Source organism: Vicugna pacos, chromosome X, assembly GCF_048564905.1.
Source record: "Vicugna pacos chromosome X, VicPac4, whole genome shotgun sequence".
Taxonomy (NCBI): domain Eukaryota; kingdom Metazoa; phylum Chordata; class Mammalia; order Artiodactyla; family Camelidae; genus Vicugna; species Vicugna pacos.
The window spans coordinates 85,856,076-85,872,331 of NC_133023.1; the positions used below are offsets into that span (position 1 = coordinate 85,856,076).

The 16,256-nt window shown below is 45.7% G+C and overlaps 1 protein-coding gene across 1 annotated transcript in view; it reads left to right on the top strand.

Moving 5' to 3' along the window:
- The first annotated feature begins 691 nt into the window (after positions 1–691).
- GRIA3 (glutamate ionotropic receptor AMPA type subunit 3) overlaps positions 692–16,256 on the top strand; it is a 259,886-nt gene continuing 244,321 nt past the window's right edge. Inside the window, exons 1-2 of the mRNA XM_006215906.2 lie at positions 692–985; positions 2,168–2,326. Of these exons, the coding sequence (XP_006215968.1) occupies positions 877–985; positions 2,168–2,326 (268 nt within the window). The 5' untranslated portion in view covers positions 692–876. The remainder of the gene's footprint in view (positions 986–2,167; positions 2,327–16,256) is intronic.

The following is a 16,256-nucleotide window of genomic DNA, read 5'->3' on the forward strand; positions in this document are numbered from 1 at the left end:
TTAAGACAGAGACACAAACGCACAGACAATGCCGCTTTTCGTTCTCTTTTTCTTTAAAAAGCTGGTTGCAGCTTGAAAGGCTGGCTCACGTGGGGACAAGTGTATTTCTATTGATCCCATCTCCCGTGTTGACAAACGCCAGCGCCGAGGCTTTGCAGTCCGCGGCTGCAGTTTGCAGTGGAGCTAAGCGGTGTGCGGCTTTAATTCCACGTCAGATCAACTTTGATCAATATCCCCCTACCGGCCCAATTGGAAGAGCCCAATCCACCGCCGCTGAGCCTTTCGCTCTTTCCTTCTTTTTTCCCCTCTTTAGACCCACCATCTTCTGGGGGAGAAAAGTCTCGGATTTTCTTTTTAATTTCTTACTTTCTCTCTCTCTCTCTCATTCTTTTTGGGGGATTTTTGTTTGTTTTTTGTTTTGTTTTGTTTTTCGGTGTTTTGTCCTTTTTTGTTTCTTTTTGGTTTTTATTCCCTCTCTCTCTCTCTCTCTCTTTCTCCCAGTGATAGGGGGAGAGATTGATTTGGTGAACCGAGCTTGCAACGAATGAACCCGCCTTCCAGATTGGTGTGAAGACAGAAGTGAGGTGGGGGGCGGGGAGGGGGTGTGAGAGAGCCTGGGAGCGAGAGGGAGCAAGAGAGAGAGCTAGAGAGAGAGAGAGAGAGAGAGCGCGCGAGCGTGAGAGAGCGAGAGAGAGCAAGAGAGAGAGAGGAGGTGGTGGAGGAGGAGGACTAGTGTGGGGTGGAAAGGAAGAGTGAGCGAGAGCAAGTTGAGGGGAGGGGGTGTAAGAGCCGGAGAATTCTTTTTCTTTTTCTATTATTATTTTGACGACTCCCGAGTTGCGCCCATGCTCTTGTCAGCTTCGTTCTAGGCGTAGCATGGCCAGGCAGAAGAAAATGGGGCAAAGCGTGCTCCGGGCGGTCTTCTTTTTAGTCCTGGGGCTTTTGGGTCATTCTCATGGAGGATTCCCCAACACCATCAGCATAGGTAAGCGCGACCGAGCCAGCGGGTCGGGCCGGGCTCTCCTGCACCAGAGACCACTGCCCTGGCGTGGCTACTGCGGTCGCGGGTCCCTGTCCTGCATGGCCTGCGAAGGGACTGGGGACGGCGATCGGGCAGGAATTGCAGGGATCTGAGCCCTAGAGAGTTGACTGGTGTGGGGAGCACTGGGAACAAGAGAGGGGTCTCATGGGGCTGGGGGCGGGTGGACTGCCCGGTTTTCCGAGCTGAGCGGAGCAGGGAAGGCACGCAGGGGGCTGGGAGCCTGCATCCCGGCGAAGAGTCGCGGCTTTTCGGCTCGCTGCTCTGGACTTTGCCATGGCGTGCGTGCCACTGCTGGAAGTTGTCCCAGGGTGATGCCGCCTGTCTGGCCGCGCCAGGGCGCGTAACCTGGCCCGGGGCGCCCCATCCCGCGTCTCCGGGTCCCCGGAGACGAGCTAGTGCTGGGGGAGATGGGAGCCCACTCAGGATCCCCCAGACCCGGGCGGCAGCCGAGGTCGGTGGCGGAGGGGGTAGGAGGCGGGGGTGAGACTAGGAGCTGAGCCAGCGAGCGGCGAAGTCACGCAGACCACGAATTCATGAATTGCCGCTGTGTCTGTCTGGAGCCCGACTCCTGGGCGCTGGGACGGAGTTCTCTCGGCTTCTGCCTATATTTACAAGTCGAGAAGTTAGAATTGTTGCCGTTACAAAACGCAGCCCCTGTATTGTCATGGGCGGTGGGGGAGGCTATGGAGAACAGAATGGGGCAGCGCGGGGAATGAAACTGTTTTCCTTCGCAACCTTTCCCTTTGCGCCAGGAAAAGATGAACCGGCTTGTGGAGATGCGGGGGGGGGGGGGCGGGGGGCGACAAGAGGGGAGAGGAAGCTGCTGCCTGAGAAAGAGCCAAGTCCCACTCTTGGTTCCATCGTCCTACCCCAGAGCAGCCTTCTCTCCTCTTTCGCCTTCCCCCTTCTCTCCAGACTCTCCTCTTCCTCTTTAGTCTAGAAGGAAACCAGGTTTCTCTTGGCCAAAATTTGAGCTCAAAAGAGTCTTCAGAGACACACAGGTTGAAAATCAATCGTTATCGTGCATCCCAGGACCACTGAGGTTATCTCGTATCTCTAGTGCTCCTCAATTTCTAACTGCTCCTGGGGGGACACAAGCCAAATCTCGGTTCCCTTTGCTTATAGGTGGACTTTTCATGAGAAACACGGTGCAGGAGCATAGCGCTTTCCGCTTTGCCGTGCAGTTATACAACACCAACCAGAACACCACCGAGAAGCCCTTCCATTTGAATTACCACGTAGATCACTTGGATTCTTCTAATAGTTTTTCCGTGACTAACGCTTGTAAGTAGATCTGCTTTTCCTTCTTTTGGGACCCGGGGACGTCATTTGCATTTTGCTTGTGGGACTTGGAGTATGTGCTGTCGGGGGCGATTGCCTCAGTAGATATTTTAGGGGCTCTAGTCAGTCCAGGTTTCATGCGACATAAATCAGCTCCCGGAGGATCCGGCTGAGGGAGGGACTTAAGGCAGTGCACAAAACTCTGTCGTGAATAATGTTTGATGCAAAAGTTTCATTTTCCTCTGTGTTAAACTGGTGTTCCCTCCTCCACAATCCCTCCACCCACCCCCCGCCTTTTGAGGGGCTGGGGAAAAAATAGCATGGTTGTTCAGGGAAATTTCTTAAGATGGGGTTTTAAAAAAAGAAGCCTCTTGATTGAGTCAATTCAGGATGTACACTACTTGACTGTTAAAGCTAGCGCCTGGCTTTAGGAATGAGCTGAATTTGACAATTACCTAATATGAAGGAGCCAAATATGAGAATATCTGCAAACAAGTGACCTTGAGAGGCAGATCAGGCTGGGTTCCCTGGCCTCTTTGTGTCCTAGAATATCACCTTTCTTACCGAGAGAGCTCTGATACAAACTGATAAGACTACAAACTGATTACAAGTGATGAATGCCTGGCAAACTGAGGGGAAGGGAGAAAGTGCTCCGGTGACTATTTGGAAAGCTACTTCTGTTCTGTCTCCCCTAGCGCTGTTCGCCCCCATCATTGTTAAGGACACCACAGTTCTTAACTTAGAGCAGAGGGTGGAAGGGGGAGGCTTGCAGCAGGAAAACTGAATATCAAAAGGGAGGAATTTCGTCAGCCCCAAAGCTGGTTCTGAAACTGCTAGTTGTGTACCATGATTGTTCCTGTGGAAAGGGGACATTTTGAGAAGTAAAACCACGAGAACCCGAATGACAGCCTGTTGGACACAGGTTTTTCTTGAATAGAAGGTTTTATGAGAAAGACGGATTATTCTTCATCTAAGCGTATTTCACTAAAAGTTTTCACAGCAATGAGGCTGATGATGGTATTAATATGTTTTGCTTTTATGATTGGTGTAGTCTGGAATTTTTGGTTTTTGGTTTTCCTTCAGGGAAAAAAATGATATTTCTTCTGTTTGGTTGGTGAAACTTTGTATATGACTTTCTTCAAATTCTTCTGCCTCAAAGGATATGTGTGTGATTTCCAAAAACTGTTCAAAGGGCCTCCAAGGGCACAGGCTCCCTGGATTTGAAAACATAGGTCAAGGGGATGGAGGTGAAGTACTTTGCAAGAAATTGTGACAGTTATCAGCTTTAAGAAAAATTTAGCTGAAAGTACAGATCCTTATATGAACATGTTCTGAGATTCTCTGTATTTGACATTCTTTGGCTTTCCGACATTGACAAAAATAGGAACTTATTAATTCCAGCTAAGTGTGAAAGTTACAAAATGTCTGTCTATACTTTGCATCTTATTTCGGTAATCCCAGCCTGTCTCTATAGCACACTTACAACACACATCTGACTCTTAATCCTGCAGTGCTGTGATCTTGTCAAGAGGCTGGATTTCAAATGCAGCTTCCTAAGTATCAATTAGAACAGGTTTAAAACCAAATACATGAAACTACCCAGATTTATTATTATTAATAATGAATGATATTTATTTCAACCCACTTTAGTGTCTTTCCACTGATGAGGACTGAGATAAGAGTGCTAATTAACTTCTCAGGAATGATTGATTTCCAAGGTTTTTGGTCTTGTATTTTGTGGTCAAATCAGATTGACACTTGCCCGCTCAGGGCCATCAAAACCTACTCAAGGAGTAGCTAGGAAATGATCCTTGCCATGTGAAAAGCTCAGGTTTGAGAACAGGCAGTAAGTCATCCATATGGGTGTTGAGTTGCCTTAATGCCTTACCTCTCAGGGCAATGAAGGAACAGCCATGAAAGGAAAAGAAATTGATCAACCCCCTCCCCCAATCCACAGCACTTCAGCTCACAAGCTTACAAAGCTGGGTTATGGCTGCGGTTTGGAAGTGTGGGATAAGGGGTGTGACTCACTCGGCAACAGGAAAGACAACACAAAAAGATGACCTTGCCTTTAGTTCTACCAAATACACACATATGCACACACACAGGAGAAATTTCCAGAAACCAGTGATGTGTACCCAGCTGCCTGTTGCACACTCAGACTTAGCAGCTCCGAAGACAGAGGAGGAAAGCTGTCATCTTCTCTGGTCCCCAAAACAGTCCTCTCTGAATGTCACAATCATTGAATGGGGGCCAGATCTCAAAGCTGTCTCCTGGCAGCTGCTGCCTAGGATCTTAGTATGAGAAAAATGACTAGTCCAACCACAGTCTGATAGTCTCTGAATGCAGAAAACAGTCATTTGATGAGGCCAGGGAAGCCCTGCAGTTCTATCTCATTTCATTCACTGGCTTTGAATGTTCTCTTTCTCATGGCAGTGAAGATCACATACACAGATGTTGGCATATAATACTACTTCAGCACTAAAGTCTGGCAGGTGACCCCAGGTTCCATTCTTACAGTTGATTGCACTACTCCACTGAGGAGAAAAAGCCCTGGATCTTCTGGCCTGCCCTTCCTTGGAGACCTAAGGAGAATTTGAGTAACCCCAGATAAGTCCAGATCTTGTCACCCATCTCTCCTATCGGGTTCAATATGGAATAGGATGGCAAAAATTAAAGCAACTTTCCCCTGTTCCTATTCCAAATTCCTAGTTTCAGCTTCCCCTGACACTAGCATTGATTTCTTCCCATGATCTTTCCTGCATTCTCAATCTTGCAGCAGGCACACACTTTTGAGGACATAGATATGCAGGTAAACAAATACCCAAAGAATAAATAAAAGGTAGTACCTTCTGTATGTGTCCCTGCTCTCTGCGCTCCCTCCCCCAATGTATTCGGAAGGTTTCCTTACAATGAATCCCCAGGCATCCGTTATTTAAAGACTCTTCTTCACCAGAAACCGTTGGTATTTTTTTTTTTGCACAACTCCCAAAAGGTTTGCTTAAGACAGACTCCAACTTCATTCCCCGTCTTAAGAAGCCAATAAAAGCATCTTTGGCTTTGAAAGGTGGTTCATTGGGGATCTCAGCTCAGAGGTGAATTGAAGTTTATCCAAGAGACTCATCTGATTTGGAGCACATGTTCCTATTTTATAGGGATTAATTGAGTTTGTCGCCTTATTTTTCAATTTGGCTAGGTAGCCACAGGAAGAAAGATGGTGTGAATATTATGATTTCAGGACACATACATTCTTACATATGCAGAGGCACCCATAGACACATAATCCATATATATCAAAAGAGATGTACACACATGTCTGTTCTTTAAAAGACAGATTTGATCATCCTAGGGCTCTGGGGGACATGGAAACACCAGGGACTGCTGGGTCCCCCTGGCATGGCTTTGCTGCCCTGGTTCCTCAGGAAATGCCTCCGATTCCCTTGAAGTCCCCTCTTGTGTCTTGCTGCTGTGCACTTGTAGTGCATTCCACACTACATCGCCCCAGCCTCTGCAGTGTCAGCTCATTAGCACACAGATCTCATATTCCCTCTCCGCACTGTCATTGCAAAAATTGCTGTTGTACACCTTTACAGCCAACAAATGTGCTCGTGGATTACGCACTGTTTGCAAGAAGCAAGGAAAAGGCAAATGTAACAAAGGTTATTCACCACGGAATTGTGCTCTTAACGCATTGGCTTAAATAAAAATCTGTTTGTTGATGGAGGCACAGTAGTGATGGTGGAACTGAGAGTGGGACTTAAGAGTGCAGGCTCTAATGGAGCCCCAGGCAGAATCCCTTTTGCTGGCTAAATCTAACTCATCAGCTGCAAATTTTTATTCCATTAAATCTTTTTTCGAGCCATTTGAAATACACCTGCTAACTGAGAGCACGCTCCTTTTATAACTGAGAGTGTTTCGCTACCAAGTGTACTTAGCTGAGACGGGTTTCCGTCTCTTGCCCACAGAGTCACAATCTAATTATATAATTATTCTAATTGCCAGGATCCATTTAACTGTTTAAGTCCATTTGGGAAAGAAATGTCTCCCCTGATCCTATTCTCTGCTCTTTGGTAGGTTTGGTTTTGTTTGTTCTTTTCATGTAATGTTTGGAACCAGGGTGAAGCCCCGCGGTCTCACCACTCCTGCCTTCAAACAGATCTTCACACACTAACCAATATCAACTGCATCAGCTCCACCTCCACCTCCCACTCTCAACTCCCCCATCTTTGCTCCTCTGCTGTTCTCTGGCTCTTTCTTTGCTGGCCAGTCTTCAACAGGCTCGCTGGCTGAGCTCACTTCTCAGCCCCTCTGGCCAGCTGGCTTAGCCCAGTGAAGCACAAAGAGGTCGCCTTCCATGGTGCCAGTCAAAGATTTAAGTCACCTTCTCACAAGGTTTATTATGGTTTTTCTTTAATCTATTTTTTATGTGGCGAGGAGGGAGGAAGGTGATGCTGTTCATTTGGGCCATAAAAATAGATGGCAATCAGCAGGCTGGAAAGGTGAGCTTCCAGCAAATTGTACTACCTCCCCTAGAAGGCAGCTTCCTGCTGATCTACTGAGGGGGTGGGCGGGTGGCAAGAAGAGGTTGAGGGGTAGGAACGAAAAAAAAAAACGACTTTGCTGTCCATCTATGCCTACTATAAAGTGAGCCATGTCTTTTTTTTCTCTCACCAATTTAATTATTTTCCTTAAAATGCAACTAGTTTCTCACATCCCCCACTTCTGCACTTCCTTAATTCTGTATTTCCCTCCCTACTCCCCAAGACTGAGAATACTGGGGGTTGGTTGAGATTTTTATGATATATTTTTGGTTCCTGATATATTTTGAAGTTTCCAGATTACAAGGAGTCAGAGGTGATTGGCTGGTTTCAGTTGAACAGATTGAAAACTAAATGAAGCTTCTGAGGCATCGCTATTAGTCTTCCTTTGTGGGTAAGAGATTTAAAGGATTAAAAGACAGCATGGATTTTAAGAGAGGGCCGGAATTTTCGAAGGTAGCATTTATAACTTCAGGGGAGGGGGACACACAGGCTAATTCAGATGATTTAACTTTGAACTTAGACTGAGACAGCAAATATATTTGAAGGACCTGTCATAAAACTTTCTCTCTTCTCTGAAGGTCAGGAAAATGATTTGCTTACTTTACCTGGCCCATTAAAAAGAAACAAGTTTTGACTTGTTCCTTTGGCTTTGACACTTCGGGTCTCAGTGGATGAAATGTCCACAGGAGGGTGCAATGAAAATCCTAGGTGGGGACTCTGGGTGTTTTCCAGCCGGAGTGTGGGAGTTGTGCAGACACAAGAGGAAGTCCCTCCTTGCTTAGGAGTTGTCTGCACTCCAGTCAAAGATTTACCGATAGCTTCAGCCTGGGTGTGGCTGCGCCTTGAGCTTGGGCAGCAGCCCCCCAAAGGGGCCATTACTTGGCCAAAGGTTATCATGAGCAGAATCTGTCTGCTCACACTTCTCCCTCTTCTCTTGCCAGTATTTTCCCGTCCTGCTCTGCCTGCCCAGCCCAGGCCTTTCTGCTGGTCTGACTGGCCCCTGATTCTGATATCCCATCCACAGTAAACTTACATAGGAACTGTTTCCCGTTCTGGACTTTCCCAGACCTAACGCTGCTTCTCCATCAGGATGTCTCTGTTCTTGGTCCCTCCTCCTCAGGACCTGTCCTCTACTTTGGGGGGTGACAGCTTTTTATCGAATATAAGAATATAAGCTGAAATTGGCTGATAAGGGGTTAATATATCTAACTGGGGAGTATTTGCTTTAAAACTAGGGACTCTGGGAACCATAATGCCTCAATTCTAAGGAAGGATACTCAAATGGGGGTGTTCTGGACATGAGGTACAGAGTAGCTAGCTGTTCATGCTACCCAAGCCAGAGATCAGCTGACCCTGGTCTTGGAAGACTTCTCCAGGCCAAAGTCAAAAGCTGCCTGCGTGTGGTGGGTTCGATATAAGGACACCCAAGACTTAGGGCAGGTGCAGCTTGACCATGTTGAATTTTTTCTTATAAAAAAAAAAGCCTTTGTGGTAATTTGGGAAGCAGCCAAAGTTCACAGGGATTCATTTTATTAAGGAAGTAAATGGATACAGCTTTTTGTATGTCAATCATGCCTCAATAAACTGGTTTCTTTAAAAGTATAAACTTTTTAAAGGTACTGCTATAACTCAATAAAAAAATGTTAAAAAAAAAAGGTTGGGGTAGAATCTGAAGGTGCCTATGTGGGCATTAGCAGGAGATGCGCTGGCATGGAGAGCCATCACAGGAGGGGACAAAGGTGGGGAGGAAGCTGGCTCTCAGAATGAAAGCCTCCTCTCCCTAGGATGGCATGTAGAATGCAGTGATTATGAGGCGGCATCTACCTCTGGAGAAACTCGGAAGGCGAGCTGAGCAGTGTCTCCTCCCTGCTCCCTCCATCCCTTCCTTGCCTTTTCTCAAGTGTACACTCTGGCCCTTCCCAATGGAAATAACCAGAATACTCTCTTCTAGAATTCTGTTTGAGCCTTGGCCAGAGACATGCTTATAGCCCTCTGTCTGAACTTCCCTTCCCTTCAGTTCCTGACTGCCATTGGCTTCTTTAGCACTTGTCCTCAATATAACCATCATTTGTCCTTATTTGGAGGGGACATGAGAACCAGAGTAAGGGGAGAGGAGAGGAAACACAGCTGGCCATGACCCCTTAACCCTACAGGGCACAATTCAGTCTAGAACAGCACTTCTCAGCATTTTACATGCACACCAGCCACCTGGGGATCTTGTTAAAATGAAGATTCTGACTCAGTTGGTCTTCAGTGTCCAAGAATTTGCATTTCTAGCAAGCTCCCAGTTGATGCCAATCCTGCTGGTACTTAAACTACACTTTGCATAAGAAGAGTCCAGGGCACTGAGGCTGTGATTACCAAAGAAAAAGTCTCTCCCAGACCACCTCTTACCCACATCTGTACCTTCTTGCCTTCCAGAGAAGGTTCTATGAGAGACATATTTGGCCCATTCTGACTAAAATATGTCCCTATCACATTCCCAACAACCCTGTGTTCATTTCAGCCACATCTGGAGGTTGCATGACTAGATGTCTGATGAGAGCATCTACTTCAAGTTGCTTTTTGTAGGGATTTGAAATGGGGACTGGAAGGCAGGCTGAGAGAGGAGGTAGCTCATGAGCAAGTATGACAGTATCTTGGCTCCTTGCCATATCCCAAAGTGTCCCTTTTAGAAACAACCTGCCCAAGAGAGCTAAGGTTGGCATGCAGTTCCAACTACCTTTCCACTTTGCTTCTCTGGGTCAAGGCATGCCAGAAGGGGGCATGTAGCATCTGCTCCTCAGCTGTCTGACTTCCCTTCAACAGGGTTAGAAACATGAAGTACAACACAACGCAAATTCTGTCTGCTTCCCTAAGAGCCTGAAAAATTGACTCCATTTTCAAGGCCAGTGCCAGGCACTCATTGTGAGACAGAGGATGGGGGGGGGCGGGGGCAAGTAGTGTCACTTTCTGACATATTTGAGCTGAGGACTGCTCCAGGGAAGTCATGAAAAGCTCAACCAGTGTCTTTTGAGGACTACCAAATGGCACCCTCTTACCCAAAATATTGCCCCCCAACAGTCTGCCATTAGTCTGGAAATCCACAAAAATTTATTTGTGTTCCTGCACTGAAGGCCTGTGCTAAAATGCCAGCATGCTATCTGGAAGGGGATGAGTTTAATCCTTATCAGCCATCCATATTTCAACCAGAATTCTTTGCTCAGATCACCACCTGTTACCTTGCAGGCTCCTCCTCCGAGGTTTACCAAGACAGGTAAGTGACCTAGAAGAAGGCGCCTGCCCAAGAAATGGGGTGCCAAATGGATGGTGGGCATTCAGGGAAGACAGGGAGATTCTTGAAGATGAGGAAGCGTCCCTCAGATACACATCATCTAGTTTGCAACAATTGACCCTCTCCATAGATAAATTCTGATAGTTTATTTGCTAAGGTTTTAGTTGCTTTTGACACTTCAAGTCACACCTTTCTGATGGTAGTGGGTCTGCTCTCTCTTCCGTGCATGGTTGTTTGTTGTGATGGGTGATCGTAGCCTCTGGATTCCCCACAATTACTGTGGGATATTTTCAGAAGTATAATCAGATCGTGATAGGGGGTGGTGAGGATTTTTTTTTAACCTTTTAAAAAATGTTTCAATCAAAAACAGTTCCCTGTCAGTTAACTATGATTGATTGATCTACCTTGCCAATTACTCATTGCAATCAGGGCCCTCATACTTGCAGCTGCCCAGAAAGGGATCCAGCTACCAATAATGGATGAGACAGGAAGAGATCAGGACCCAGCCCACAGAAGAATAATTGGGTGGATGTGGGTTTCTGTGTGGATGAACAGCTTTGTACATTTAAGATAGTAAGGCCATGAATATCCAGTCAGTCAGAACCTGTTATAGATTCTCAAATATTCTTACATCTTATTACTATTTCCAAGGCTACTTGTTGGTTAGTTGAAAACATTGTTTCTTGAATTGGACCACTTGTAGCAGAATCACCAGAGATGCTTGTTAAACATATGAATTCTTAGGTCACACTCCAGACATATTAAGTCAGAAGATATAAGGACAGGACTTTTTAACAAGCTCTATGGGTGATTCTTATGCACACTCAATTTGGGAATCACTAGTTTAATTAGCCTTGGTACTGCAAACAGAGATCTATGGATTCAGACTGAATATTTGTCAAGCACGCACTGAGCACTAGACATTGTACCAGGCACTTTCGCACATGGTTCTTCTGTGAGGTGCTGTTGGCCCATGCAAGCATTAGTGAGTTTGGCTCTCAGATTGGAAAATTCAAGACTTGCAAGCACTAAGAGACTAGCCTCAAGTCACAGTCTCTGACATGAGCAAAGCAAAAATGTTCTTTGAGATGGTAAATAGAGACAAGGAACTGATTTACATTTTGACAATGCTTCTTCCCTTCTTTGCTTGTTAGCTAATGACCAGTCCTTAGCCATGCTATAAAGGAGATGTCATGGTAAATGCCAACCCATTTGTTAAAAATAGATGCATTGCAATCAGTTTATATAGCATTCATTGTGGCCATCCTTGCTATCAACAAATTTAAAACCAGGGCTGAAATAATAATAATAACTCCCATTCACTGAACCCATGCCATGTGGAAGACATTGCATTAAGCATTTTACATACCTTAGCTCATGGAGTCATCACAACCTTGCTGGAAAGGAGCTACTCTCATCCCCATTTTTAAAAAGAGGAATCGGAGGTGGTTCACAATATATATAAACGACTAGCTCAAAGTCACACAGCTGGCTAATTAGTGAAGCCAGGATTCTACCTGAGATCTTCGTGCCTCTAGGGGTTGAAATCGCAATTGATTACGGGGGCCAGGTGGATCACATAAATGTGGAAGTTGGGCTAGGTATGGAGTGGTGGGGCCTGTGGCAGTCTGGAGGGTCTGTGTTGCTACCTGAAGACATTCAAATCCAAACCACTGTGGGACAAACATCTGCAACAGGACTTGGGGTGGTGGGAGGTGGAAGGTACCAGTCTCTGACCTCTGTGTTCCCCTATCCATCTCCCTCTCACAGCTAAGTTACTGGTTGAGGGAAGCTCTGTTAACTGGTAGTTATAAGTACTGAGAAAAACAGAAAAATCTCTCCTTGGTAAGCAAACAAACAAACAAAGACCTGTCTTGACTTTCCCTTCTTAGTGTTCCATCAAGCTAACTCAATATAGCGGAACTTTCTGTTGTCCTTATGGCCCTACATGCAGACATTGTATATCCAGTGGCCTTTCACGGTTGAGTGCCAGCTCAACTCTGACTAATCTTCTCCCAGGCAATGCTGAGGCCTGCAGCAAGGTCAGAACGCTGGCACAGACTCATTCACAAGTGCTCAGCAGGTCAAAAGAGGTACTTCCAGGGGGTGCTATAGGGGAAATGACTTAGATTCTGGTACACGCAAATCGCAGGCCCACAACTGGGAGGCTGCTGGGTCAGGTAAGGTTCTTTCAACATTTACCCAGGGGGACACCCCAAGACAGAGGCTCACCAACTTTAGACGGGTCCAAAATAGAGACTTAACATAAGTTGCCTGGAGTTATAAACTGACCTAAGCCAACTGGTCATTCACAATCATCAGGCGGGTTTTGTTGGATATCAGTAGCCTACCTTCATTAGAAGGAGGGCTATGGGTCTTCTTCCCCATAACCTCAATACCAGGTGTAAAAGTAAGCCTCAGACAAAATTCTTTTTCTCATTAAAATAATGGCAAGCAGGCATAAAAATAATTGGACTGCCTGTTCAGTAGGCTCAGTCAAGTCCAGCTCCCTTTCCTTTTAGGTACACCAACAGCACCTTGCATGAAGGTTCACTTGAGGCAGAGAAAACAATACCCTAGTGGCAGGATGCAGCTAACCAAGAATCCTCAACAGTGGCTGCGCACAGGACTATTTACAAATTAAGCATCGGGTGCCATTCTAAGGGATAACACTATAGAGCTTGCTAGAGCCTTCTATCTCCTTCCTGCTAGTTGGGGAACACCTCTACCATATTTCTAGCCAATCCACATATGTTAAACACTGCTGATTTCACCAATGAGAAATTTAATGTTAATTAACAAAGCCTCTGGTGTTCAGAGATACCTGAAGTGCTTGTAGAACCACTTCTTGATTAGAATTATTAAATGCTGGATAACCACTCCTGCACTGTGTATTTCCCAATAGGGGTAACTGACCACCCCAAGGGTGTAGATTCAGACTGAATAAGCCATATATATATCACCCAATTTATGCTGAAGTCTTATACAGTAAATTACAGAAAATATAACATTTGAGATACCATGTTTCTTATGGCCTTGGGAAACAGTAAAAGCTGTAGGGGGATATGGAGTCCAGTGGAATGAACAACGGAGCAAGAATTAGGAGATCTGAGGTCCACTCTCAACTCTGCCACCTACTGCCTTGATGACCTTGGCCAAGCCACTCCATTCTCTGCTTCTAGTTTTTATCATTTTTCATTTGTGTTATGTACACATACACACCTATTGTGTATGTGAATATGTGTGTGTGTGTGTCATTGCTTACTGTAAAATGGGGAGGCTCTTCTGGATGATGTCTGAGGAGGCTGCCATTTTTCACATCCAGCCATTCAGTCTTGTCCAATTCCTACAATCTCCCCTTCTGGTAATAATCTCACTTCATTGCTTACAGAGGAAAGATCATCCAAAATGAAGCACCTCGGATTCTTCTACTACATCTAGAAACTTCTCTTCATATTCATCTAGTCTCTGCCTTTATAAGACTATGATGAAACTATTGAATCCTTGAAACCAGTGGGCAGTGCTTCCAGTCAGCTGGGGCTCATCCCTGCCTGCACCCTAGCTCTTCTACTTACTAGCTGTGAAACCTTGGGGCAAGTCACTTAACTTGACTGTGCCTCAGATTTCCCAGTTAGAAAGTGGGGGTAATGATAGCCCTCGCCTCCTGAGGTTATTAGGCGTTTTAATTCTCAAATCCACGTGAAATACTTAGAACAGTGCCTGGCACATACTGGATATTATTATTATCAGCATAATCATTAGTTTAAAATCCTTTGAGCTTTTTGCCCTAAAAACAGAAACCTAGTTTCATTTGAAAAGTAAAATCTCTTGTCACTTCAGGGATCAGATTTCCTTCCTGAGCAGCTGCCCTCTGAGCCTTTCTATAGTTCTCAGCTCGTCCCCAAACCCAAGATTATTTTTTCGGCCAAGAACGCCATCACAGCACCCTCTCAGATCACTAGCCCACCACGGTGACCCCCTACATCTCTCACCCCTGCATCCAAATTTGCCCACCCAGCTTGCCTCTTGTGAGCGACAGCTCAGACATTCTGTGATCAAAAACTCAGATTCATTTTTCTACATAATCCAAGAACTGCAGGTTCAAATAAGCTGTCTTCATCTCTAACCCCATCTGCTTCCAATCACAAAATGAGTCATCCTTTCTGTTCTTTTATGACAATCCATTATCCAAACAATACACATGTAGTCCCCCTGACTTCCGATAGGCCCAGGAGGGGTCCACATGTTTTCTCATGGTTAATTCGGAAGAAAACACTTGGGCCAAGCACCCGGGGGACTGACTGGCTCTGCAGCCAGACCCTGGAGCTTCTCTTAGAAATGGGACTGTCCACTGAGGGACACAGGAAGAGCAACAAGGAACTGCCTGAGGCCTCACCGGAGGACTGGGACTGCAGGACCATTGGAGAGAGGGATTTCTCCATGGGTCCTGGAGTCAAGAGCCCAGGGAGCTGAGGGGAGAGGCACTCCACACTGCCTGTCCTCCTCTGGAGCAGGCATTGTCCTGGCACTTACACACTGCATCCATCTTCCCCTGGTCCTTCCGACTTCCTGGTAACACTTCACATTAGACAATCATTTCAGTCTCTTGCCATCCAGATGATGACAGCTCAACAGAAACCCACTTCTGGCACATCTCTGAATCTAGTTACCCCTTTGACTAAATATCACAGCCTCTTACAAGAGTTCAGTGAACTTTGTGCAAGAGTTGCTAAGAGTGTCCTTTGATCTCCTGGTTTCTGTCAGTCCCCACTCTTACTGTCCCCAATTCTTCCCTCTACTGCCTCTAGATGGATAGAACATGAGGAGAAGGAAGCAATGAGGAAAGCTGAGCTTTCTCCTGGGTAAAGAGAACCAGAGCATACAGTCTCTCCTGGCTCCTGGGTTTGGCACCTAACTCTCTGGAGAAATGGGTTGCTCTTTGGCCCTGGCCTAGCAGAAAGCTATTTCTCCTAATTTGTTTGGAGCGACCAGAGGGCAAAGAATGGCTCCAATTTGGACCGCCTGCATTTGGCTCTGTCTCTTATTCACTATGTGACCTTGGGCAAATTACTTAACATCTCTGAGCCTCAGTCTCCTCATTTGTGAAATGAAGGTGACTATAATAGTAACTACCTCATAAAGTTGCTGTGAAGATTAAATGAGATTATTCATGTAAACTATTGACCATGATGCCTGGCGTGTAGTAAGTGTTCAATAAATGGTAACTATTATTAACACAGAGTACTGAGGTGGTTGGTAAGTGGCAGAGAGGAATAGAATCAGTCAAAATCAAACTGTGGAACAGATTCTTCCCATTGATGGCCATCCCTAAAGCCCTGCAGACTAATTTGTACCGTCTGTGACTCTGTAGCTGGAACCAGGCCAGATGGGGACATCTCTCAGTACTCGCAACGCTGCCTCGGGGATAAGGGATTTCCTTTGGGGCAAAGCAAAGGAGAAAGAATTGGCTTGATGCCCCCAAAAGTCAGGGAATATACACCAGTACATTTACTCATGCCACCACTGAGTGAAATTGTCTAGAAGGTCATGATCTCCTCTGATTTTTTTTTATCTGAACTAGATATGCTTGGGATAAAGCAGCACGGATATGATAACCTTGGCACTTGCTATCTTGAAGGAAAACACAACCTTTCTTCAAATGTAAAGTCTATTTTAATGTGGTTGAAAGTGGGAGAGTAGAAAAGTGGGTCCTGGAATCCTCACTTAGACAAGGGAAAATGTGGTGCCAGTTGAGCTCTCCCAGCCAGGATTTTTCTGAGTTCTTTTAATTAAGGATGATGTGTGGTTGGAAGTTTAGAGCATATCAGTTTGAGTGGATGGATTTTCTTCTGTTGATGTTGCTTGCCTAAGTCAGACCAAAAATAGCAAAGGAAGGAGATATAGAAAAGGTTAAAAGAGAAATTTTGCTAATGTGATTTTCCAGCATTTCAGTCTCCATTCTCTCCAGAGCAAAGGTTAACTATCCGATGCCACAAGCACAGACTCACTAGAAAGGAACCAGCTGAGGGCCACTAGGCAGTGCTGTCTTTTTCCTACCCTCTCCTCTGTATTCTGGGCTGATCTTCCAGCATGCTGTCTCCAGCAGGCCCAAACCTGG